The sequence below is a fragment of the Aphelocoma coerulescens genome, chromosome 7, assembly GCF_041296385.1.
Source record: "Aphelocoma coerulescens isolate FSJ_1873_10779 chromosome 7, UR_Acoe_1.0, whole genome shotgun sequence".
Classification (NCBI taxonomy): Eukaryota; Metazoa; Chordata; class Aves; order Passeriformes; family Corvidae; genus Aphelocoma; species Aphelocoma coerulescens.
The window spans coordinates 29,841,276-29,865,902 of NC_091021.1; the positions used below are offsets into that span (position 1 = coordinate 29,841,276).

General features: G+C 43.2%; 1 protein-coding gene across 12 annotated transcripts in view; it reads left to right on the plus strand.

The window, feature by feature from the left end:
• Positions 1-24,627, plus strand: part of KALRN (kalirin RhoGEF kinase) — a 503,525-nt gene that overhangs the window by 8,240 nt on the left and 470,658 nt on the right. For 4 of the 12 annotated variants that reach the window (XM_069021123.1, XM_069021122.1, XM_069021124.1 and 1 more), the window contains exon 1: positions 11,113-11,455. In XM_069021123.1, the coding sequence (XP_068877224.1) occupies positions 11,383-11,455 (73 nt within the window). In that variant the 5' untranslated portion in view covers positions 11,113-11,382. Of the gene's footprint in view, positions 1-10,989; positions 11,073-11,112; positions 11,456-24,627 lie in introns of those variants that run through there. The other 8 variants (XM_069021109.1, XM_069021107.1, XM_069021111.1 and 5 more) reach the window with 5 other exon arrangements.

Consider the following 24,627-nt stretch of genomic DNA (forward strand, 5'->3'; position numbering starts at 1 on the left):
TCCTTGCCACTCTTGTGAGGCAAATAGTATCACTATACCCATTTTACAGAAGTATAAAGGAGAGGCTCAGAAATGTCAATTGCTTGAGGTTGTTTTGCAAATCCATAGCAGAACTGTTACAAGATCCAGAGATTCCTGTATGTGTATGAGAATGTGTGTGCATGCATACATACACATTTGTGTGCGCAAATCACCCAGAGCCATCAAGTCTTTTCACTTACTGCTGACAACTCTGTCACACAGTTGTTGAGTTTTACTGATCAACCTCCAACTCTATTTTTTATTCAGATACTTTGTCTTTCATTAGGATTATAGAGAAAAAGATGGAAAATGACATTTCTAAAAACATGGGTAGAAAATTGCCAATTGCAAGAAAATGGAAAACACTGCCCTAAAGAATCAGAAAATACAAATAAGAGTCAAGCACTGCAGTTGTTCTCTCTTTGAAATCTTGAACGAAGTCTAATGACAATTTTGCTTCATCTGAGAGTATTCCCAAAATGAATAAGAATTTGAGAGCCCTGGAACTCAAACTGTCTTTCCTCTGACTTCTATGACAATTGTACTGGACTCTAAAGGACTGGGTGTCTTTTCTTGTGTGGTGAACTAAAAGCAACATCTGTTGGGTAGGCTCAGAAGGAGGTTTCTGTGACCTTTTCATGGATTGGCTTCTTGAGGACTGACAAAGTTTTTTGCAGAGGGAGATTCCTGCTAGGTTGAAAGTTCAGAGCAGATTCTGAGTCAGTAGCTCCTCTGCCTGATGTTAGTGTCTAAAAATGTTCACCTACACTGTTATGGACAAAACCGTAGCACAGCAGGGAGGCAGCTCTGTGCCTTGGCAAAGTGTGGCAGATGCAGTCATTTCTTTAGGGACTTTTGAAATCATTTTCATGGTCTTAGGCACTAAATATCCACAGAACTGTAGTGGAAATGGAGTCCCTAAATCTACCAGGATCTTGGCATAATCCCAGCATGGTAATGCTTTCCTTCTCTCCTCTTTTCCATTTCACTAATCTCCCTCTCTCCACTTGGGTTTCCAGGAGATAGAAGAGTTCCTAGAAGGAAGGTGAATGTGTCAGCAAGCAGTAGCAGGTTTGTGATGCTCTTCCCAGGCATAAGGAAAACTAAAGCAAATGCAGCCACTGTTGGTGCAGTGGGGATGTTCAGCTCCCTCACACTGGAGGGGTTGAAAGCTTTAGACTCTGTTTTAAATGTCTGCTTTTGTTAGCATCCCATAAACCACAGAAAGTGTCATTGGGCCTGGAACAACAAAGTATTGTGTCCCTGGTGAGCATGGGAGGCCCATCTAGCTTTTGTTTTCTTTAGGGATGTATGTTGGAGTATTTTTCTTTGTCTAAGGCTTTCATGGTTGTGTTTCTTGCACCACTGAATGTATCACAGCAAAATCTAATTCAATCTTAAGAATAATCACTTTGTAGTTTGGAGAATATACCTTTCAATACACACCATAATGATCTAGAAGATTAATTGAATAATGAAGTGGTGAAACCAAGCAAGAAAGTATGGAGGACTGGGAGAATGTCCCGAAGGATTTCATAAATTGGATGATTGGGCAATATGATGGCAAATGAAATTCACAGAAGATAAACACAATAATGCATTGGGGGAAATAATTTAAGCCGCTCCTGTGCACTGATGTATTCTGAATTAGCTGCAACTTCTCAAGTGTAAGAACTTGGTGTTGTCAAGGGTAGTGTAAGGTCTAAGAACTGATGAAGGAGGAAGTAGTGAGGGACATCTTGGGTGACATTAATACCAGGTGGAAGAATAATTTTCTGATCAATGCACTTTACTGAAAGCATGTAGAATGCAAACATGTTGATTTTTAATTCAAGTATGAAATTGCTCCTGACTGAACTTCCTAGGGTTCGTTCTGGTTACATAATCTAGATCTATGATGAACTGTGTTGATAGTAGTATTTGAACCTGAGATTTTCAGCAATAAAAACATCTTATACTGATCAAATTGAAAGGCATTTGGATGAAAGAGTATTTTTTATTTTAGAGGGACTTTGGCTTTTAATTTCACCAGATCAGGGACTTTCCTCCAGTCCCACAGTTAAAGTCAATAGCAGACATAGGACACTCATGCACTCTACTGGCTAAAACTAAATGCTCTGTTGGGCCAGTGTTGAAGATACAAGGCATAGAAAAGCTATTCGGTCTAATGAGTTAGACAAGATGATAGTCATTGGTAAATAAAGAAAACTATTTAGCAGAGGACATAAATCTTCATTGCCAAAAGTAGGGGTTTTTTTCCCATATTTTAGAAAAATACATATATTAAGAAAAGAATGTGTGTGTGAAACTTTCCATTGACTGTGGGAGAATCAGCAGAAATATGCATGTGTACCCACACATATATGAAAGGAACAGGCGGGATGGCCTTGGCAAGAGATTAAAATTACTGAAATGCCATTACATGTAAACAAATACGAATTCGTGGATTCCAAATTATATTTGACTGCGTGAATGATAATAATGACTGTAGTGTTTATTTCTGTTGCCTAGGAAAGCCTCATATGTTTGCAATATTGACATTTGAATCTTAAATTCATGTTGTGCTGTTCAATTTTATAACTGATGAAGAGATATATCTTTGAGATAAAAGCTTCTCCTGGCAGAGCTTACAATTGGTTATTCTTTAGTGCTTGCAGAACTTGGAGCAGAGGTGGCTGGGGTTTGGGTGTCACTTCTGTGAGCAAATGGGGACCAGTGTGGCTATTGCTCAGACTGTGCCAGCTGGGAGGAGTTGACAGAAGCTGCAAGGGGAATGTGTGTTCTTGGGCACCAAAGTGTCCTGCTGTAGCTCTCTACTATCCTCCATAAATGGGGTGGAAACCATCTCTATGCAAAAGATCCAGTAAGGCTTCTCATAGGAGTAACATTCACCCCGAAGCTGTGTGTTGTTCAGCTGTAGATCTAAGAGTATTTCGCTGAACCGTAATGAATTTAGCCTTTCCCTGAAGGCAGGAATACACTACAGCCCTGTTGCAGATAGGTTAATTATTATTTAGAGGGGTAATTGTTCTCTGGAATGTCACAGTTCACAGCATAAAGAAATCTTGTATTTGAATCTAAGAAATCTTACTCCTAATATTTGTTTCTAATATAGATTTGTTGTTGGATCTTGGTAGCCAGATGGCCTGTGGCCTATAGCTCAGACTTCAGGCAGCTCTGGAGTATGAGCTGTCTAGTGCTGGCTATGCAATAAGGCATGCTAGCATAGCATAGCATGGAATTGGTCTCTTCCAGATGTTCACCAGAGCACAGGGAAGAGCTGACATGACACAATCAAGGAAAGGAAGATGGTTGGTTCTTGTGTACAATTTCTAGATTCATTATATCAGTCAGTGATACAGAGTGCTTCTTTTTAGCATATATCAGTGTTCCTAAACAGATCCAGATGACCATAGAGGATTTACCCTTTGAAGGAAGGCAGTACTTCAGCTCCAGCAGCTGTGAGGCATTATGTTTTCAAAGAGATTCGGAATCATGTGTGGTCCTAAAGAATTTATAGCACAGCTTCCCTGGAGGTCAATTTTGATACCAACCCCTATCAGATTGACAGATGGGGCTGTAGAAATATCTACCTTGAAGGCAGCTCTTCTGCAGAAAGTATGTCAGTCTTACCTGCTGTTACATAAGTGACCTCCCTCTCAGAGCAACTGTCACAGTGGTTTGGAACATATTGTTTTGAAAATAGTATCTGCAGATACTGTCTTGCCCCTTCTGCAGAACAGTATCGTCTGTGACTTCCCATCTGGTTCCTAATTTTGTCTCCTTCTAAGCTGTCAGCACACCAGATCCACACACTTCTGTATGAATCTTGGCTCCATCAGCACTGGAACTAAAAATACAGACATCAAAGTGACAATATGTATTGAAAACTCAAGTTACACAGAGGTTCTTTCTTGAATGTTCTGCCACTGAAGCATCTCTTCTAGGGTGAAAAACATTAATACTTGCAATTTTTGGAATGGGCACAAAACGTCATCAGGAATCTTCAGTACACCATATGTACATTATCGTCCCTGACTGTTTGGGTCTCCTTGTGAGCCACAGGAATCCATCCCTGACCTTTTATTGCATGGAAAATGTAAGATACTCTGAGCAAGATGTGGTGGCAGTAGAGACCTACTTTTAAAGTTCAGAGATAAGCTGGGCTTTAAACTGAGATCTGAAGCACCACTGCAGGTAGGTAAGTGCCAGGTCTGGAGTCACCATGGAGAGGGGTGGAAGGCTGGTCCTCAGCCCAGGGTTTTGGGAAGCACAAGGATGTGCCCATTTGCATGGGCACATCTTCCTCCGTGTCTAGTTACAAGTCTTTGGCTGCAGTTACATGTGCTTCTCCTTTATTCCCAGTATCCCAACACCTCTCTTCCATCACACTTGCCCGTAGCAAGCAATACTGGGAGGAAGCTGGAGCTACTCTCCATCCTTGTGAACCTCTGTTTATAGGCAGCAGGGAAAGGAGACCTGCTGTTAGTGGAAAAGAAAAAGCCAGAAAGACAATAAATGAAGGACAACATCTGGAACCTTTCCAGCCATAGCTGTAAACCAGGCTGAAAATATACCTGGGGAAAGTGACAGAAGAGGAAGTGAGCTCAGCAAGGCTCTTAAAGCCCTCTGGAGAGAAGTGGTTACTTGAAAGCAGAGAGACACTGAGTAACTGAGCCCTACTCCCTGTGTCAGGAGGAGTGATGACTGCCCCTGACATGCAGCTGCAAGAACTGCTGTGTGTGCCTTCAGGAGTGTGGGGGAAAACTCTAAGTCACTGAATGACTCCAGTGCATCAGACTTGGTCTCAGTAATTTGCTGATTGCTGCCTTCGAAAACACTAATTTCTAAAAAAAAAAAAAAAAACAAAAAAACCACCCCCCACCAAAAAAAAACCCCAGAAACAAGCTAACAAATCAACAACCCAAAATCTAAACTGCCTCAAAAAATACCACTGAGGGGTATCTTCTGACAGTTCCTCGGGTGAGGCTCTGTAGATAAGACTTATCTAAATCTGTTAGATGAGCAATATTGGGATATTTGCCTAAAAGCAAAATAAAATTTATTTTATTAAATTTATTCATTTGGGTAATTAATGGAAAAAACATTCCCTTAGCGAGTGGAGTCTAGTGTGAACCATCACTATGTTCAGCTATTGCTGTTACAGCTATTGCAAAGCACTAAACTGGATAAACAGCTGCCAGTTACAGGGGCTGCTGGCAGGATTTTCAAGGACTGTACTTTGTAGTAAGGAGTTCTAGGGGATTTTGAAAGGTTGTCACCTGATTCAATAAGAATGCATGACTCATTTGATGTGTTAGCTGATTAATTTTTCGTTTACTAGGCCTTCTGAGGGGAATCCAGAGATTAAACATTATGGTACATTTACAGAGCCAAAACTTTAGTTTTGTAACTATTTGTAAAAAAAAAAATAAATAAACTGAGCTCATGCTGTTTTTGTTTTTGCATACACCACTACTAGTTCTATCATAGGAAGAAACTTCTTTCTCACACTAATTTATACTGGTGAAATGGAAAACAGGTTAGTATTTATGTCCAACCATGTGTGAAATTAGTATCCTACAAGTGCATTGAAATGAGTGCTTGTGGTAATAAAGTAGTAGTCACTGTTTAATTTTAATGCATGCTTCACTTTAAAATTGGTTTTCTGAATAGCTACTATGTACATTTACATTCTTCCTAAAACACTTCAATATTTAATACTTCCTTTTTCTGGTCTAGTTCTGTAACTCTTTCTGCACTGGTCAGAACTTGCCTGGGAGATTGCTTGGAATTTAGGAGCTCCTAGTAAATAAGTACTGCTCAGTATCACTAAGAATCTGGCAGAATTTCAGAATCAGGATTAAATGTTTGCAGGGAACTTAGTTAGAATAAAATGTTCCAGCTTAACCGTGCTTAAGACTGATGTTCTTTATGTACATGAAAGTACAGTGTAGACTTGGCCAACACAAGCTTCTCTTTTCAAGCCTGATGTAACTAAAGGAGCCTGGCTGAGGGATACCCCTTTTGTGTTTAGATTTATTTGTTTCATTACTTAACAGAATCTGTGATCCACTAGCACTTATTAGCAACTTATTTAACAAATGAATCCAAATAGTTACCAAGGAGAAAAGGATTTTCAGTCACTGTTGGCTCTTCCAGATTCATATCCGTAAACTTAGCTAAGACTTGTGTCTTCTTGGATGCATCAGCTGTTCTGCTTGTTGCTAATTCAGTCTAAGCTTCTGTGGCCAGAGGGGCAAATGCAGTTCTGAGACTTATGGAGACACACTTGTCTGACTGATGATGCTAGTAAACCTTTGCACTGCCACAGTGATAAAAATATTCTATATTTTTAAAATAGTTTTTCTAATATTTATTGCTTTCTTCTGGGTGGGGTGACATTTCTGTAGATAAGTGATTATTGCTCAGCTTTCTGTCCATGTTTGGGGAAATTGGCTCTGAAAGCAGGAGACTAGATGGCAACTGAGCAGACATTCCCACTTCAGCTGTGATCCAGAGGGGGAGGATATCACGAGTAGAGATGATACTGGGACAGGGACTTTGGTATGGTACTAGACTTTGCTCTGTGCCTGCCCATACAGCTGTTCCACATCTGAGCAAACAGTAGAGCTAAGCCACACGTGTACATGTGAATGTGGCTGCTGCAAAGCCAACCTTGATGTGTGTGTGCTGTCTGTCGAGCCAGAAGTAATCTTTGGCATGTATATGGGCATTTCAGTCTAAGCACATGAAACATGTCTTCTGCCTCCTCCATCCTGCCCTGAAGGCTTCTCTGAACACCTTGTTTCCGGAGACTTGCAGATTTTCTCTTGTAGGATTCCTGATAGTCTGGAATACAGATGGAAATTTCCATCTCACTGTGCTTGGTCCCATGTAAGAGCATAGTAATTTCAAGTCTAATACCTAGACATAGGCCTGGACAGGTCTCTGGGTGTGAGAAATTCTTCTCTACTTACCCAGAATGTAGCTTCAAATAACTTATTAACAAGGCAGCCCTAGGTGCTTTTAAGACTTATATTTGCCTGCTCTACTATTCAGGTTTTCTCTAAATCACACCTCCTAATAACAGCCTCCATTTAGACGTTGCTGTGTCATTGAATGGGAGGGACTTTCGGCACAAGCAGCACCTTGCAGACTGCAGCTCGTCTGCTGAGCCTGGCAGGATGGTTTTCCTCCCTGTCCCTTTTGAATGACAACTCTTGGCCTGTGTACTATGTTTTGTAGCACTGGACTCCGGAGCCTTTGTGCAGGACACCCCTTTGCATGTGCCTTCTCAGAGTTCTGTTCTGATTCCAGCAGCGCAGCTGTCCTAGAGCCATCAAATATATTTCTCCTTTCTTGGATCTGCTGTCTTGGAAAGACAAATTTTACTGATTTCTTGTTCACATTCTTCTCCCTCCTCCCATCCTGTAGCATGCAAGCTCGTGAGATTCAGCTAAAAAATGTTTCATCTCAGATGCTACCTATTGCCATCCCATTGGAAAACTTGGCTGTAGCAGAGGCCTTAAATCAAAAGCCTGTGTTGACAGTTTCTGATCTTTGAGCAGCTTTAGGGGCTGTCAAAAAGAAAAACATTCTTACCTAGTTATATGAAGTTGTTTGGTATGGATTGAGGTATTTGTCAAGTAGAGCCATGCAAAAGATTAAAGCAGTGTCTGTCAGTGAAACTACTGTATTTTGGCTAACGTAATTCTACAGGGGTTTTTTCCCATGTTCTGCTTTTCAAGGAAACTGTAGGTACCTTCAGCATTATATCTAAAAAGGGAATTATACATTGCAGATAGTATTTCATCCTATATTTAACAGCTCTTCTTTGAACAACAAAAACTGTAAACTCATTGCTGGGACTTGAACTGAAGTCATGATGGTTCTTAGTTGTTAATGATATTTTACAGTGACAGTTCTGTTCTGCTTGCAGAGTTAAGAAAAACAGTAGCTCCCTCAGTGTCTGGGTTTCCACTAAAGTTTACTGATATTGTACTGTAGTACTGCCCATCCTGCATTGCCATGGTGTATGCATATGAGAGGTATGTGCAAAATGTGACAGTAGGACTGCTGCTTCAATGATAAAGCCATGAAAACAGTGACTATATTGTGCAGGGCTTCCCTGGCCAGTGGAGCTGCAAGTAGAGAAGAACAAACTTGCTGTGTCTTACACAGCAGAGATGAGCAAGACAAAGACATGGCTAAGTCTTGATAGACTTAAATGAAAAACCTCTCCAAACATCTTTATTCTTTAAAAAGTGGAAATTCCCATTTGTTTTAAATTATGAGAGATCTGGGACCATTCATGTTCTAATGAAGCTTTTCTGTGAATAAAAAGAAATCATTTGTTTTCAGAAGATGCTGGTATTTTATATGGTTAAATATGAGTATTTTCACAGGTTTAATCACTAACCAGGAATCTCTGTAGGTATTGGGATTAGCTTACTTGGTAAGCTAAATGAACTGCTCACCCTCCCCTCAGCATTTTCTAACACCTTCAATTGCAGATTATACAGAAAAGTGTGCTTTCTGTAGCCTATATGATTTCTACAACTGCTGTTGTAGGACACATCTGCAGGGTTCCTAATGAAAGGGGAATATAAATTTCTCTGTCATTGACAAGAATAATTCCTTTTGGATGATGCTAAATCTTCCTTGCCTATGGGTAACTCCTGTCTAGCTTCTAAGGATGCTCCAGAATGCTTTAACTGTAAAAACCACCAGGTTGTATCAAATCCTGAGTGGATTCAAAGTGCTTCATGAGGAAACCACATTATTCCCAGCTACCAAGCTCACACTCCTGAATGAACATGTATGTAAGATTCTTGGGGAGCAAATCTGCTTTGGGCTAGTGAATATTCAGAAGTGAGATCTTGAGATGGCATTCAAAATGGTGCAGCTTGCTTAAGCCTGGAAGAAGGAAGGCTTTTTTGCACTGTGCTGTGATGTGGAAGGAAGGGTAAACGGTGACTGAAGAAAGTCTGGTGCTTGAATGACTGATTTTACTCAGGTGCTTGTACTGTGGTAATGCTCTACTGCTGGCATGCCTGATACGGAGGTGCTTCTGGCATCCTGGTTGTCCTAAGGAGAGGAGCTCAGAGGCTGCACAGGGGTCTATAATGGGCTTTGGCAGCCTGGAAAGAGCCTTTGTGGTGCTACTTTCTGCAGATAGTTGTGAAATGACCTTTATTAATCCATAAACATAAAAAGATAAATAGCTTCAGTTAAAACCAGCTGGAGGTAGGCATTGGAAATGGCACTACACGAAACATCAGGAGGGAAGGAATGAGGAAACTAAATGCTAGCTGGATCTCTGTAGGATGTTTGCTCTTATTTCTAAGTCCATGGGTATGACATATTCTGTTTTAATCACAGTAGTAAACAGTAAGGTCAGAGGAGACGTGACTGGGACCTCTGTGCTCATCCTGCCTGCTCAACACTATTTAGACAGTTAAATTTATGCAGGGAAATTTTCAGTCTTTTTATCAAGTGCAATATACATCCAAATCCAGCCTTCCCTTATGTTCTATTGAGAAGAGATCAGGTGGAGGAAACCCATGCTCCTCTTGCATCTAAAATAATCTGGGCTGAAACAGAAAAGGTTCTGCCAGCCTCAACTGCTAAACTACCTACAGATTGAGAACTGATGCAGACAGTGTCACTTACAACCAGTTGGCTCTGACACTTCTGCTAGCCAGAGTATTTTCTTCCTTAAGATGCACTAGACAGATACCTCCTTCGAAGCTCCAGTGCATCCCTCTGTGCTGACCAGGTTTTTGGAGAGGTTTTGTCCTCAAGTCCCTTAAACATCAGAGATTTTCAATGGCAAATGAGTGATGATTAGGCATTACCCCTACAAGATAAAGACACAGAGGCCACAGGGATGTCCTGGCTAAAAGACTTCTGTTCTTGAGAGTGATGGATGGAATTTTGCAGTAAGGATGGGTTATCCAAGGGTAATACAGCCAGAGGGGTCATCGCACCAACAGTTGCTTTTCCTTTCTAATGGTAGAGGAAGCAAAGATGAACAACTGTGAAGTGTGAGAGTAACATTCCTGTTTTACAATGGTAGTTTGAATAGGTGAAAAAGCAACATTTCTCCTTAAGCTCATTTTAGAGCTGTTATGCGATTATAGAAGAATGAGGAGCTGGGGAAACTTCAAATATGTGAACAGGAGAAGAAAGTGCCCAAATGGCAAACATCTGTCTTGGTCTATCTCTGCCTGTCTGTGCTTGAAGTCTTGATAGCTAGGCTCAGGGAAGAACATTTAACTCAGCGGCTAACAAAGTACAAACAAGTATTCCTCACAGCACTCCTTTTGAAACAGCAATTATTGTCCCAAATCACAAATATTGGAGCTACAGCAGAGAAATCAAAATCATTTAGCGAGCAGAATCAATGTCTGAGCTGGGACCAGGATCCTGGCTTTCCAAACTCCTTTTTGGCTCTCTCGTCACCGAGGACTGTAAAGAATAAAATATGAAGGCATACCTGCAACAGCATGCACTTTCGCTGATCGTTTCCAAAGGAATCGTTCCCCAGAGCTCCTGAGCATAAAAAACCCCTAACCCCTCTTCCCCACCCCAAAACAAAGAATATTTTTTTGTGTCCGTGTAACCACATCAGCGTTCACTTTCGCTCCCCGAGTACCTGCCCAGCTGACAGCCGAGCGCCGCGCCGTGCCGTGCCCCCGCGGCTCTTCATCAGAGGGGAGACATGGCAGCGGTGCAGCTCGGGGATCCACAGCCACACGGCTGCGGAGCGCACAGGGGTAGGGAATAAAAAAAAAAAAAAAAAAAATCCCTCCCGGCCCCGCGGGGCGTCTGTGCCCGCACCTGTGCCCGGCCCGCCCCGCCCGGAGCGGCCGCGCCCCGCAGAGGGGCTGCCCCGGCGGCGGGGGGCGCCGCAGCCTCCCCGGCCGGCCCCAGCCTGGCTCAGGAAGCGCCGGCAGGGAAGCGGCGGGGGCGGCCGCCGGGGGCCGGGCCGGGCTGTCAGCGCGGCGAGGGGCAGCGGCGGCGGCGGGGGGAGTGGAGCGGAGCAGGTCGGAACAATAGCGGGTGGAGGGGAGGGGGCCGGCGGCGGCGCGGCTCGGCACCGGCACCCCGCCCCGGCCGCACCGCCCAGCGCAGCCCGGGGGCAGCGCAACCCAGCCCCGGGGCAGCCGCCCCGCAGGCACCGCGGAAGGGATGATCCGAGCGGCGCTCGGTTGGGCTCGCAGCTGAACGCGCCTCCATCCCTCCCTCCCTCCTCTTCTCCCTCCCTCTTTTTCTCTCTCTCTCTCTCGGCTCTCCTCCTCCCTAACTCACTGGATATTACCAGCCGCCGGGCTCGCCGCCGCCTCTCCCCCAGCCATGAATCCCGCCGAAGGGGCGGCGGAGGAAGGCGCTGTCCCTGACTCCGAGGTGGATGCTTTCTTCCGAACAGGTAGGGGAGCCGCGGGGAAGGGGCCAGGGCAGCGCCGGGCCCTTGCCTCCGCCGCGGGATGCGGGGCTGGCGGCTGCGGCGCGGGCACCGCCAGCAGCGGAGCCGCGGGGAGGGAAGAAGAGGGGATGGAGGGGGTCCCCGCCTGCCTCCTCGCTTTGTCCGCCGCAGCCCCTCGGTGCGCCCGTGCCCCCGTCGCCCCTCCCGCCCCCGGGAGGATGCTACCGCGGGGCTGCGCTCCCACCGCCTCGGGAGAAGACCGGCCAGGCCCCCGCCCCAAGCATGCACAAAAGCCCCGCGGGGATGCTCGGGGAGAGCCGCCGCGTTGCCACCCCCGCGGGAAGCAGCGCCGGCTGGGCCCCGCCGGGCCCCCGCCCCGGGCGGCGGCGGCCACCCGGGTACCGGCTGGTATTTGCGAGCGGAGCTGGCCGCCTGCCCCGCCTGCCCCGCTGCAGCCGGGCGAAGCGCCGGGCGCTACCCCGGCCGCCCTCGGGTGGGCAGTGACTGAGTGCAGAGGCGCCCTGGGCAGCGCTCGCGCGCAGCCCCGCTGCCGGCCGGGGATGCTGACCTCGCGGAGACGGGCTCGCTAAGTAGCTCAGGGCTGGGCAAAAGCCCTACGTTTCACTCTCCCGATTCAGAGGATGCTGAAGTGCAGCCAAAGTGTAGCTGGACAACAGCAGAGCGTAGGGGGCTTTGCTAATTAAGCAGTGGTTAATTAAATGTTGTGGGCAATAGGTACGTGCTGGGGTCTCCACTGCATCGTCATCACCCGTTTGTGAGGTGGTGTTTGTGTGGGAGCCCCCAGCTCTGAAACATGGCTTTGCACAGGATGAGCATCTCAGCTGAAGCAACTTGTGGTCTGCATGACACACCCCCCTTCTCCCTCACTCCCTCCCCCGTCAAAATCTTAAGAAAGTTTTATAATATTCTTGGTAGATTATCGTAAAGGATTAAGTACTTGTTTCATAAGGGGATTGACCCTTTTGGGCTAGGACTGACACTTACTGCCACAGCTGTTTGTCAAGACTGTTTTTCAGCTGTTTTCCTTCTTCAACCTGCTCATTAGCTACACACAATGCTTTGAGCTCGAGTTACAAAAAAGCGATTATGTAATCACCAAAACTTTAAAGAAGTAAAATCCTGAAGGCCTGCAGCAGCTCCCTGCTATGGTAGACTGCACCCCATTTATGTGAAAACCCTTTGATCTAGAAGATAAGTATGATAAGGTCTGGCTGTGTGTATCTTATGATCCACAAGTCATTAAGCTATAGGATAATTGCCTGTTGATTGCCTACCTGGTTACAAGATAATTTCCTAAGTCTCAACAATGACAGATTTGTTAGAAAAAAAGAAAAGAAAAATAGCCCACCAGTTTTCCTTTTAAAAGAAACGTGCTAATTACGGTTCCCCCCTACTTTTTCGCTTTCTCCCCTCCTTCACCCAAAGCTGAATCATTTCTCTGTGACACTGCCTTCTCAATGTAAGCATGTTAGCAGAATTGAATTTGGAGAGAGTTAAATCTGTCTAGCTTATATAAAAAAGTATTCTTAAATGAGGGGAAAGTGCAGGGAGCCATGTAGCTAGACATTTCTCCCAAGCTGCCCCCTTCACCTGAAATTTCACCTGTAGAGCCATAAATACTCTTGTAACCTGCATTATACGTTTAGCCCTGAGATTTCAGAGAGTCTCCTAACACTTCTGCATCTTGAGGAAACAAAATCACAGCAACCTCAGCTTAGGAGAGGTGCCTGGGTCCTATCCTTGCACTGAAGCATGTATGCATAGGCCATCCCTGATGGCTGTCTGCTTCACCTTAAGCTTCATCAAAGAAGATGGCAAAATTCTTGTTTCTGCACCATTACATTGCATCTTGTGTCCAAAAAGATGATGTGAAAAAAAAAAAACCAAAACCCCAGACTATTAGTAATTAATTTTGGCTGTCTGCTGTTAGAGTGGCCCAGCAACATCCCTGAGAAATGGGGAAAGCACAAGCACAGGTATGAGTTGTGTGAAATGACACTGTTGGTTCTCTGTGTTGTTTGGGGCCCCTTCACTTGTGGGGTTTGCACACTGCTGTTGTGCCTGTTGGGTTTAATGGGTGGTGGAGAGAGCAGCTGATGTGGGGCTTGGGAGGACAATCGTAGCCAAGACACCACTGACTCCCACACCTCTCCAGCTGACAATGGCAATCCTGTCTGAGTAAGGACTGTGAGATGGGGTCTGATTTGTAATAGCTACAGAGACCTGCATTGACTTAGCATTCTTTTTCCCTTGATACTGGATTTTTTTTTTTTATACCTTGTCCTGACTTGTGCTCTTGATTTGTAAAGCATAACCATTGTCTTAAATGCTCACATCAAATGAAAAATGAATCTATATGGTTTAAAGATTAGCTGCTCTAATAACTCAAATTATACAAAGCAGCCTAAATTCTTCCCAAATTCACTGTTACCACATGGAAAAGCATGAAGTCATCATTCTCTGTTTAAAAAAAACAGAGTTGAAACAACTAAACCTCTCTCAGAGGTTTTTAGCAACCAGCTGGGCTTTGCACTGAGCCGCGAGGATCGTTAGGCTGCTCCCTGGTACCGGCAGAGGAGGCTGATGCTGAGAGTGGCGCCGCTCTCAGAGCAGCTCCCCGAGCAGCACCCAAACACTCGAGGTACCCGTCCCTTATCAGCGGAGACACCTGAGATAGCAGGCTTCTGAGCTGGACTGGAAAGGCAAACTGAAGATATTAACTTGAAATAATAAAGGAAGGTCTGTTCTGGTGCTTATACCGATGAGAACTAGGAATGACTTTTAAGAAAAGGGTGAATTTAACAACAGTGTAGTTGATGCTGGCAGTCAGTTAAAACCTCCCTGGAGTCAGGCAGGAAAGGGACTATTCTAATTTTCACCATCAGATATATGCAGTAAGAAATTCAAGAATTCTCTTTTAGAGATTCAATCCCATGTAATTTGGATAAATATTAACAGACAGAGGGACACGAAGGGCAGAAATTACTATTGCTGTCTTCAGCTCTGATTTCTAGGATAACACCATCTGCTGAATTGTAGCAGCAATTTCTGCATGATGTCTATCACTTCTGTTGAGTAAAAAACCGAATCTATGCCTAGGTACACCTTACCAAGTTTCTTAAGTCTGTTTTTTTGACAGGTAAAATATGACCAAGTTCTCTGGAACTCATAATAGTCTGTATTAAATGTGTACTGAAACTTTTGTATTGCATGGAATGGAATCCAAATAATTACAGTTTCAAACATAAAGTAAGTCACTTTGTAAAGTGTGCAAATAAGAGATATCATATGAATGCAGACACAGAGAGAAAGCTTTAGCTTCTTGCTTAAGCTGCAGTGTGTTTTGGATACAGGGGTGAAACACATAAGAAAATTCTTTACTAAAAATTTAAATATTTATAGAGGTCAGCGACAGAACAATTTAGCAAACTACCAATTACTAGTAGAAGAAGTCATCAATATTTCTTATGCTCTAGCAGGTACTGTTTTATTTTCTAATTTATTTTTCTGGCACTTAAGTATAACACTGATTATGTCTGATACAAAGGTGCCGACTTTGTCATCGATACTTCCTGTGAGTGAGTTGGAAATTGACGTTGTTCCATCTTCTTTGGATGCGATGAATTATTCTGTTTGCTCTCTGCTTTTCAGCCAACTGTACTTCTAGTGTTGTTCACTTGTGCACGAGTGACTGGCAGTTCTTCTATTAAATACCTTTAAAATGATTGGCATTGGCCAGGTTGTTTGATCAAAAGATGTGCTTGAAATGATGTCAGCAGAGAAGTGCTCCTCGAGGGTGATGGACTCAAGTGTCTCCTCGCAGAGCAGATAAATTGATTCAATTGAGTTGTCACTAGGAGTGAGGTGTGTGTGTGATGCCTGGCTTCCTTACTTTAAGACTTAATAATTCATAAGGCCTGGTCTGCTAATGTGTACTGATAAAGGAGGCTCTGTTGCAGAAAAGACTGTCAGGTCTGTCCTACCGTTTGGAAAGCTCTTGTGTTCTTTGATGCTTTTAATCAAAATCTGTACCACTCTTGCAAGGCTTTGACCTCTGACCCCGTGAGGAATATGAATTTTGTTGTTTTCTTTCTTTAGTGTCTAATGTAGGTGGTTTTTACTTTTTCATGTGACTGACATGGGGGAGGAGCACAGTTGTTTCTCTACAGGTGGGCACCCAGGTTTCCCCAAGCCTCCACAGTACATGGGGAAGGCTGTGTGGCTCTGCCCCGTGGTTGTCCCATCTCCTTCACCTTGGGACTCTCTGGGGCAGATCTGCTAGTTCAGGAATTTTCATGTGGACATGGGAAAGGACATATAGATGAATCAAGAGGTCTTGGTGGGAATGACTGTCCTCCAGCCCTTCTTGCCATGCAGCTGCTGCTGAGAAATGGGGCAGAAACTGCTGGATTCTGGGGTCTTGTGACAAAGGAGAAGGATCTCTTTTTGTCTGATGATGGAAGGAAGCAATTTAATGAGTGATTTATGTTCAGAAGAGCATTTCTTTCCCGTACTACTTTCTTGCTTCTCACTCAGAAGTATGTACAGGGCAACAGGGATGATATCTGATAGTTATTTACAATGTGTTTATTCTGGATGAGATTGCACTGTGTTATAGGCCAGTAGGAAGATACTTATTCTATTTGATATTAATTCAATAAATGCTGAACTTACTTTCAGAGGAAGGGGCCTTTCACACCCAGCTTCTGTTCAGAGCTCATCTGTACTAAAGTTCACAATCCTTGATTTACAGGTCAAGGTGCAATAGGGAACATAAGCTAAAAACACAGACATTACTAAAGGGCACTGTAATAAGGATTGATAAGGCACCTACAGAAGTTATGGGAGGGAACCTGTTGCCTACACTGTGGTTTTGGGTTGAAACTCTGAAAGAAGTGTAATCCTGAAGTCATCACAAAAGAAGAACCCTCCTAGTGCTTGTGTGGACCATTTCACCTGTGGACTTAGATGGGTGTGTGAGTCTTGGAATGATGAGTGGCATGGATACAAGTGAGTATCCAGCCTGGCTAGGCAAATACAACTATCACTCTTTCCTACCACCTGCCTCCCATACTGTATTTTATCAAGTCCCATAATAGTAACCTGCTGGGGAAATATGAGGTTTTAAAAATGGGAGCAACTTTGATGGTTTGGTGGGTTTTCTCTGCTGTAATTTCCAGGCACACCCCCCTGTTAAGAGCCTTTTTGGGAGTCCTCTGGCTGCACAGGTGCTCTGGGCCTCTTGAAGGTTGGGAATGAAGTATTCTGTTGTTTCAGCTGCTGTGACCTTATGGTCTCTGGAAAGGCTGATTATGGATGTATAGCAGCTTTATGGCTCCATGGTGGCATGTACCATACAGTACCCAGTGGTATTTTAAGTACTTCATAGTTACATCAAAGAAAATACTTATGGAGTATTAGGCCTTATAAACCCATAGTGCTGTGCCTTTTACAGCTGGAACTTAAAGTCATGAAATGACTTAGAGGTATTTGTGCTTTTGTTTGATTTGGACTGGTGTCCTGCTTTTAATATTTCTTTGGATAAACAACTCCTGTTTTACAGCCTTGCATGGCTCACGCACCCTGTGTTTAACTGAAGGGACTCTGCCACTTGGGGAATTTTGCCTAGAGAATCTGGCAAGAATAACAGCGAATATTCCAATACACATTTTGCAAAAGAGAGCTGGATATGAAAAGAGAAGTCAAATATGATTGTCTGAATGGAGAGCCTTAAAGTGTAAAGGACTGTAAAAAAAAGAAGTCATAATATTTTGAATTATTTCTTTCCCACTTGCTTCTAGAATGGATTGTGTTACTGCTGTACAGATCCAGAGAACTTCAGAGGAGTTGCTTGGGAGTTTTCACGGATGTAACTGAAAACAGAACTTGGCCCAGGCACTGCAATGGCAATGGGAAATCTAGGTTTAAGTCAGTCACCTGTGGGATATGTGGCCTGCAGCGTGTTGAAATGGGATTTAGAGCATTTTGTGGTAGGAATGGAGTAACATTTCAGCAAAATAGCTAAGTTTTTGTGTCGTATTTCATATTTGGTTCAGAATGCTCCTTGTATTTGAATCCAGGTCAAAGACTTTCCTCTGTTTATAAGTCATTGTGAAAGTCATTAACCTATGTGGATTCACATTAGTTTCAGTTGTTTTTAATTTATTTTATTTTGAACTATTCAGTGAACGTATAAATGATATAAAGTGATATATTGAAACTATGTATGTTCTGTGCTGGAGTGTTAAATATTTAAAACATTTGTTGAAGTTTAAGTAATTTCTGTTACTTAATCAAGGGCTTAGAAGATAATTCTGTTTCTACTTTTAAATATAAATATTCATTTTGTTTGCTCATTTTCTTTAACAAGTGCCCAGAATAAATTGTGGTTTATTGGGGTTTTTTTGTCTCGTATCAACGTGTGGCTTTCTTACTAAAATCTGTGAGTGCTTTTTGTTTCTTTCAAATTGCACAAAATGAAAACATTCAGGTACATAGGTCTAATTTGTTGCACTTCCACTTCAAGGCAACAAATTACCTTTAAAACTAAAAATGAAATTCCTTTTATAATAACCTTAATTATATGAACCAGCATTTCAGTTTCACTGATGGAACAAAACTACCGTAATTAGGCACACTGTAGTTTTTAGTGTAGGGTCACATCATGCTTTGCTGAGAATAATAAGAGGAAATGAGCTTCAATTTAACATCTTGGTGGCTGGCAGACCAGCTGCTCTGGTCATTTCTTTTAGTGAAGTGGCCTTGGGAAAAAGGGTGAATGTATGTTGTTTGTGAGAGAAATTAAATTAACCTCATTACATAATTAATACCCATGTAGAGATGGTGGAGTTTTCAGGTTTTTAAAATACTTTTTTTTTAGGTTGGAGGAGGGTAGTTTTGGTGTGTGGAATTATCTGTGCTGAAGTGATAGTAGACATGCCTTATCTTTAAAATAATAATAATAATAAAAATAGCAAGGAAAGATTTGACTCCAAGATGTTGCTCTCTTCTGGGGATTGTGACCCTTTCTTTGCCAGGTGACTGCTTGGTGAAGCAGTAATGGCAGCAGATCAGGCGTGCTCCAGTGCAACTGCAATAGAAAGGGTGGTAGTCAGCCCGGGTTGGTTTGTTACCTGAAATCAGAAAATATCTATATCTCTCACTGTATATAAATATATCTCAAAAAGCTCTCGGTGTAGGTTTCCCGGTAATATCAGTGCTGCTGGCATGGTTCCCTGCTCCTGGAGCGTACCCTGGTGCTCCTGCTGTTTTAGTGGCAACTGGCAGCCTACTTTGGGAGCAGCATCGTCAGCTGGAAACAATAGTGTCTGATTCTTGTTTGTCAGCAGGGACAATACCCCGCTGATGGGCTGCAGCAGAGGAGAGGGGGCTTCCTTTGTATGGCAGTGCGGGCATGGCAGATGGCTAATTGGACATGATAAACCACGGGGGCAATGGGGAGAAAAAGGAGATCTGCAGGGATTAGCGGCTTGTATCTCCCACACTACAGAAAAAATGTATTTTAAAGATGTTATCAACTTTAGTGCTTTGCCATGAATATATCATTCAGTAATGAAGAAGGAGGACATCCTAATTGAAGTCTTTCCTCGGTTGATGTGAAGTCCACTTTATTAGCTGGGAACAAATCCTGTTACTGTATGGGAAGGTAGGTGAATGCGTGGCCCCCAGAGGCGCTGGCATGGCACTTAGGAAAATTAGCAGTGCATATTTTTCACTGGTCTTGTAAGTCAATGTCGGACCGTTGTGCCAAACAACATCCCAGCTGAACACAAAGAGCTTTGCCAGCTGTGTTTGTCATGAGTGGAAAGTTATGATCCTACCGTAGTTTGACTTGATAAGAAGAAGTGTTTCTCAGTGTTGGAGCATTGAAAAGCTAAGCTGATTATCAAAGATGGAATTTATTTATTTAAATGTATTTTCTTGGTCTTATAAAGCCAAAGCCTGAGACCCTTGCGGAAACAAACTTTTGCTTATTTAAAACAGTTTAGTGAAAAACGGAATTAAATCCTCGAGGTTAGGCCCATGAAAATGATCAGAGGAGCTGGACACCTGTCCTGTGAGGCAAGGCTGAGAGAGATGGCGTTCTTCAGCCTGGAGAAGAGAAGGCTCAGAAAAGGATCAGTTGCAATAAGACAAGAGGCATAATTTTTAAAGTAAAAGGGAGTAGGTTCAGAGTAGAGATAAGGAAGAAATTTTTATGATGAGGATGATGAAACCCTTGAACCGTTTGCCCAGAGAAGTTGTGGGTGCTCCATCCCTGGAAGCCTGGACTCTGAGTAATTTGAGGCAGTGGAAGATGTCTCTACTTGTGGCAGGGGTGTTGAACTAGATGACCTTTTAAGGGCCCTTTCAATCCAAACTGTTCTATGCTTCTAAGGTATCCCAGGTAGTTTTTGGTATGAGATGTGTAGGCTTAGCTGATGGCTTCAGCGACTTCAAGCTGTGGGCTGTGAGCCCAAAATTGTGTCCACAGCCTGGTAGCAGAAATCAAAATTCATTCTGATAAGTTGGATTAAGTTTAGTTCCTTCTTTCCTCTCCCTGGCTCCCCCATCCTCCCAACCAGTTAAACAGCAAGAGAAGGCACACCACAACTTTGGGAGTAACTCCACAGAGGAGCTTTAAGAAGTAAGGCTGAAAGGGAGGGGGGGGTCACAAGCATTGGTGGCTGCTGCAGTGAGCAGCAGTCAATTAATTCATTGCTGGCTGTAATTCCCTATTCTGTGAAATGGTATCAAGTGCCCAGAATACCTTGCTATTTTAGTGTCTCCCATAATAATAATGTTATGGCATATAACAGATACATTTAAATTGTAGTAAAAATAAATCTGCAAGAGGTTAAAAATAATAGCTAGCAAGAAACATGCAGTTCTCTGTAGAAGCAGATTTACTTTCTGTGGCAATATCTGGACTGTGTTTCTCTTCCACTGTTTACTACTGTCTTTTCCCACGGGACAAGTGTAGTGGAGACTCCAGATGAAAACTTTCAGGGAGTTGCCTTTGGTTTTTAGCAGGCCATTCAAGTGCTGTACCTGTCAGTTTGCACAGCTTTTGAAGCTCTAGGTGCTTGAGAATATTAAAAAAAAATTGTGAGTGAATGTAGTAAAACTTCCAGTTGGACTGTCCTCCTATAGGACCTACGATATTATCATAATGTAATGATGGTTCTCTACCAGGCCTTGTTATTTGTATTGCTGTTTCAGCCACTGATTAGTTCCTTCTGAAGCAGATGCTGTGGGAACACTGAACAAAAAGATGATCCTTTCCATTGAGTGCTTATGATAAAAGCTGTCAAGTGGACTGTGAATTCATTTAACCAAAGATTCATGTTTTGCTTTTGTTTTTAAACATGTCTGAAGGACAAGCTTGAGGAGTTATGGAGTCAAGCACTGGGTGCAGAGCAGAAGAAATGGCTGAGAATAAGGTACAAGCAGAAAGATAGGGAAGAAATGAGAAAATTGTAGGGAAAGCATGGAAGAATGCCATAAAGTTACCTAAGAGAGCACTTCAGAACTGGAGGGCACTTTGCTGAGAAAGGCATCACAGCCTGCATCCTCTGGGGAAGGGAAGCAGATAATGTCAGTGTGGGGAAGGTCAGAAGCCAGAGGAAATCAGGATGAGACAATAAGAGGTTTGATTGCAGTTGTTGCTTTTGGGATAGAAAGCCAAAGGTAGGTTTTCTGACACTAGAGAATAGAATGGAAAGATTGCCTCGGTACATGGTGAAAGGAAGGAACAGGCAAAGCCTGTGCATGTTCCATGCTCAAACTGGGTAAGACAGCTGTAAGAACTATGACAAAGCAGAGGAAAAATAGCAATGTTTTCTCTTCTAGATGTCCCTCACCATTGAAGATTGTTATTATCACACTGTAGTCTTTTAATAGTGGTGTGCCAGATGCCTGCCTTGCTTTGATGCTGTGAAGAGAAGGCATTTCCATATGAAGTGAAGACACAGAGCCAAAATCCTTGTGTGTTCTGCTTCATGTTTAATGCCTCTTGTTCACAGAAATATGTCATGGAGAGCCGATCTCCTTGGATCTGACTGCCACTCTCTCCGCAGCAATTTGACTTTCCTGCTCTGCTTTTCTGTGCTGAGGCAGAGAGTTCGGGAGTGGTGCTAATTGAGTCAGTCTGAAGCATTCAGATAAATTTAGTCCGAAGGAGAAAGTCAGGCCTACCGGGTAAATAGTAATGATCTTGTGAGCTTCGAGGAGTTAGATCTAAGGTGTGTGAATCTCCTGTTAACAGCTTGCTCGTATTCAACTCAGTCTTGCTCAAAAGTTAGCTGGAGTGTTAAATAGGTCACCTATCTCTTACAGATTCCTGCTAGTCTGTAATCTGTCTGCTGCTTCAGTTTATTTATCAAATCCCTAATGAGATGGTCTTGAACTCTTTGAGCTAGGAGAAAGTTTTTAACAGTGTTTTGGTTTAAAACACCTCTGATGCTAAAACTGGAGGGGAAACCCTGTTGACTGGATGAGTTTAAATCAATTGAAACTGATCCATGTGGTAATGGGAGTTTGTAAAAATGACACTTCCCAGCATGTAAGTCTTTATAATAGGAAAAGATTTTTTTTTCTTTTTTTTTTAAAGCTGATTGTCTTTGTCATTGAGCTTTGCAGTAGGGTGGTACTGTCACCTTGGTCCTGGTTGATGTTATTGGGATTGATTTCAGTGTTTGTTCCAGCTTCAGCTCCATCATGATGTTTCAGCCTGGGGGCCTTATGATGCTCATTTGCAGTAGTTCAAACCCAATGACTGATAGGTTCTTTCTCGGGTAGACAAAGGGAAAGTTTCTACAGCATCCACCTCTAAAATCAAGAAGTGCTTGACATACAGCAGGGTGAACAATAATTTCTTTGCTTGGCTGAGCCATCCTCAGCTCCTCTTGGTGTGCAGTGGTAATGGAGATAACAGTAATTAGAAAAAATACACAGAATTAGTACAGCATTTCAGAACACTTATATTTTGCAGTCTTTGTATAAAATACGGAAGTCTCATCTACAAAAAGGGGAAAATCATGCACAAAGCTGTAGTAAGTGGTTTTCTTGAGGTTGTATGGACTTGGTGCCCATGTACTTGAGAAATCCATGTCCTGGTGGTAGAGCAAACCCTGACAAAGCACTTAATGGCTTCACCTTCTGTTGGCAGGGCATGGGCCATGAAAAGCACACCAATCCCTTCTTACTGTAGGATTTTCAAAAGTTCATGCTGAAGTGAGAAGTGAAATCAGAAATATATGCAAACTCTTGTCTGTTCTTAAATGACTTAGTATGGGTGCCTATATATGGATGCAGGTGTCCTACTTCAGACAGGTTGTACTTCTTGGCCTTAGTCCTGGAAATTAGATTAACACACCTTGCCTATGTCCACACCAAGAAGTCAAATGGTTTTAAGATTTTTATTACACTTGACCCTATTTTTAAATATATGTAGGTCAGAGCCACAGCTGGTATAAAAAATGGCCCAATGCCAGTGACAGCAGAAGAGCTACAGTAATTGACACAGGCAGAAATTTTGGCCCACGTTCAGCTGACAGACTTGTGTGGGGATAGGGCCAAAGAAGACTGGTAGCAGAGTAAGGATATTTCCAATTCAATGTGTTAATACTTCCACATGATTTTTCTCATCACCGTGGTGCCCAAACACTGATGAAAGAAGGCACTTGGGCTCTGGGTCCATTCTGCTCACTGTTTGGTAAGGTCCCTGTGCCTTTTTGGTAATGAGCATGTTGCTGTGAAAGTTACATCTACTAAATACTAAATGTAAGAGAGATTTAATGACATGCTATTACAAAGTTCCACCTACCTAAGAATACTTTTCTTTCCAGCCCAGGTTTGCTAATGTATTCCATATTTCACAGAGACCTCTCCATGAAGAGAGTGCTGTCAGGAGCCATTTACAGCTCTGATCCTACTTTGTTGTTGTTTACAAGTGCCAGGTTCCTTTTTCCTTCAGAGTCAGCTGCCCTACCATGAAGTTTATATTGTGGATGTCTCTCATGAACGTTAGTTACTTGGGGCATGGGATGGTACCTCCTGACTGGTTCTGGACAGCTGAGTTTAATAGAGCTATAACCATAGTATATGATTTCCTTTTCTTGGTCTCATTTTTCCTTGTACATTTTCCTCTTGGACTGTATCTAGCAAATGTAGAACCTGTGTGTTGCTATTCCAAATGTTTGCTTAACATGGCATTGTCTGGGGTAGAATAAATACCTGTGGCCTTCTGAAGAGCACTGATTGATTGCACATCCCACCTATGTTTGCCCAGTAACATTCTCCATGGAACATGTGAATGAGACAACTGCAGAGACTTCTAATTAGGTGCTACTCCAAAGAGTAATTTTCACACTGACAAACAGAAAGTCACGTTGCATCTTCCTTTGGGAATCTATAGACAAAGGAAAGTTTCCTCTTTGGAATTTAGCTTTAGAGACAGAAGCTGTGGGAGGTGTAGCACAGGCCATGATCACCAGTCTGAGGCCTGTAGAGATTCATGTGGGAGCTCTCTTCCCCCTGTAAATGCCTGTGGTGGGTTGACCTTGGCTGGTGCCCATCAAGCCCCTTTGTCACTCTCCTCTTCAGGCCAGGGGGGAAGAAAATAAGATGGAAAAAACCCCCTCATGGATCAAGATAAGGCAGGTTGATAAAGAAAAAAGCAAAGGTTGCACGCAGAAGCGAAGGGAAACCAAATATTTTAATGTCTACTTCCCATGAGCAGGCAATGTACCACCAATTCCAGGGAAGCAGGGCTTCGGTGTGTGTAATGGTTGCTCCAGAAGGCAAGAGTCGTAAATAACAAATGACCCCCTTTCTTCCTTCTTTCTCTTAGCTTTTATGCTAAGCAGACATCATACAGTATGGAATATTCCTTTGGTTTTATTTGGGTCAGCTGTCCTGGCTGTGTCCCTTCTCAAGCCTACTGGTAAGGGAAGGAGTGTGGGAGAGACGGTGGTGGTGCTGTGAGCTCTGCTCTGCAGTAGCCAAAACACTGGTGTGTTTTCAACACCTTTCTAGCTACCAGTGCAAAGCACAGCACTGTGAGGGCTGCCATGAGCTGGCAGCATGCCCAGGTAGCCAAGGAGGTCGGTGGCATACTGGCTTGTGTCAGAAATAGCATGGCCAGTGGGACC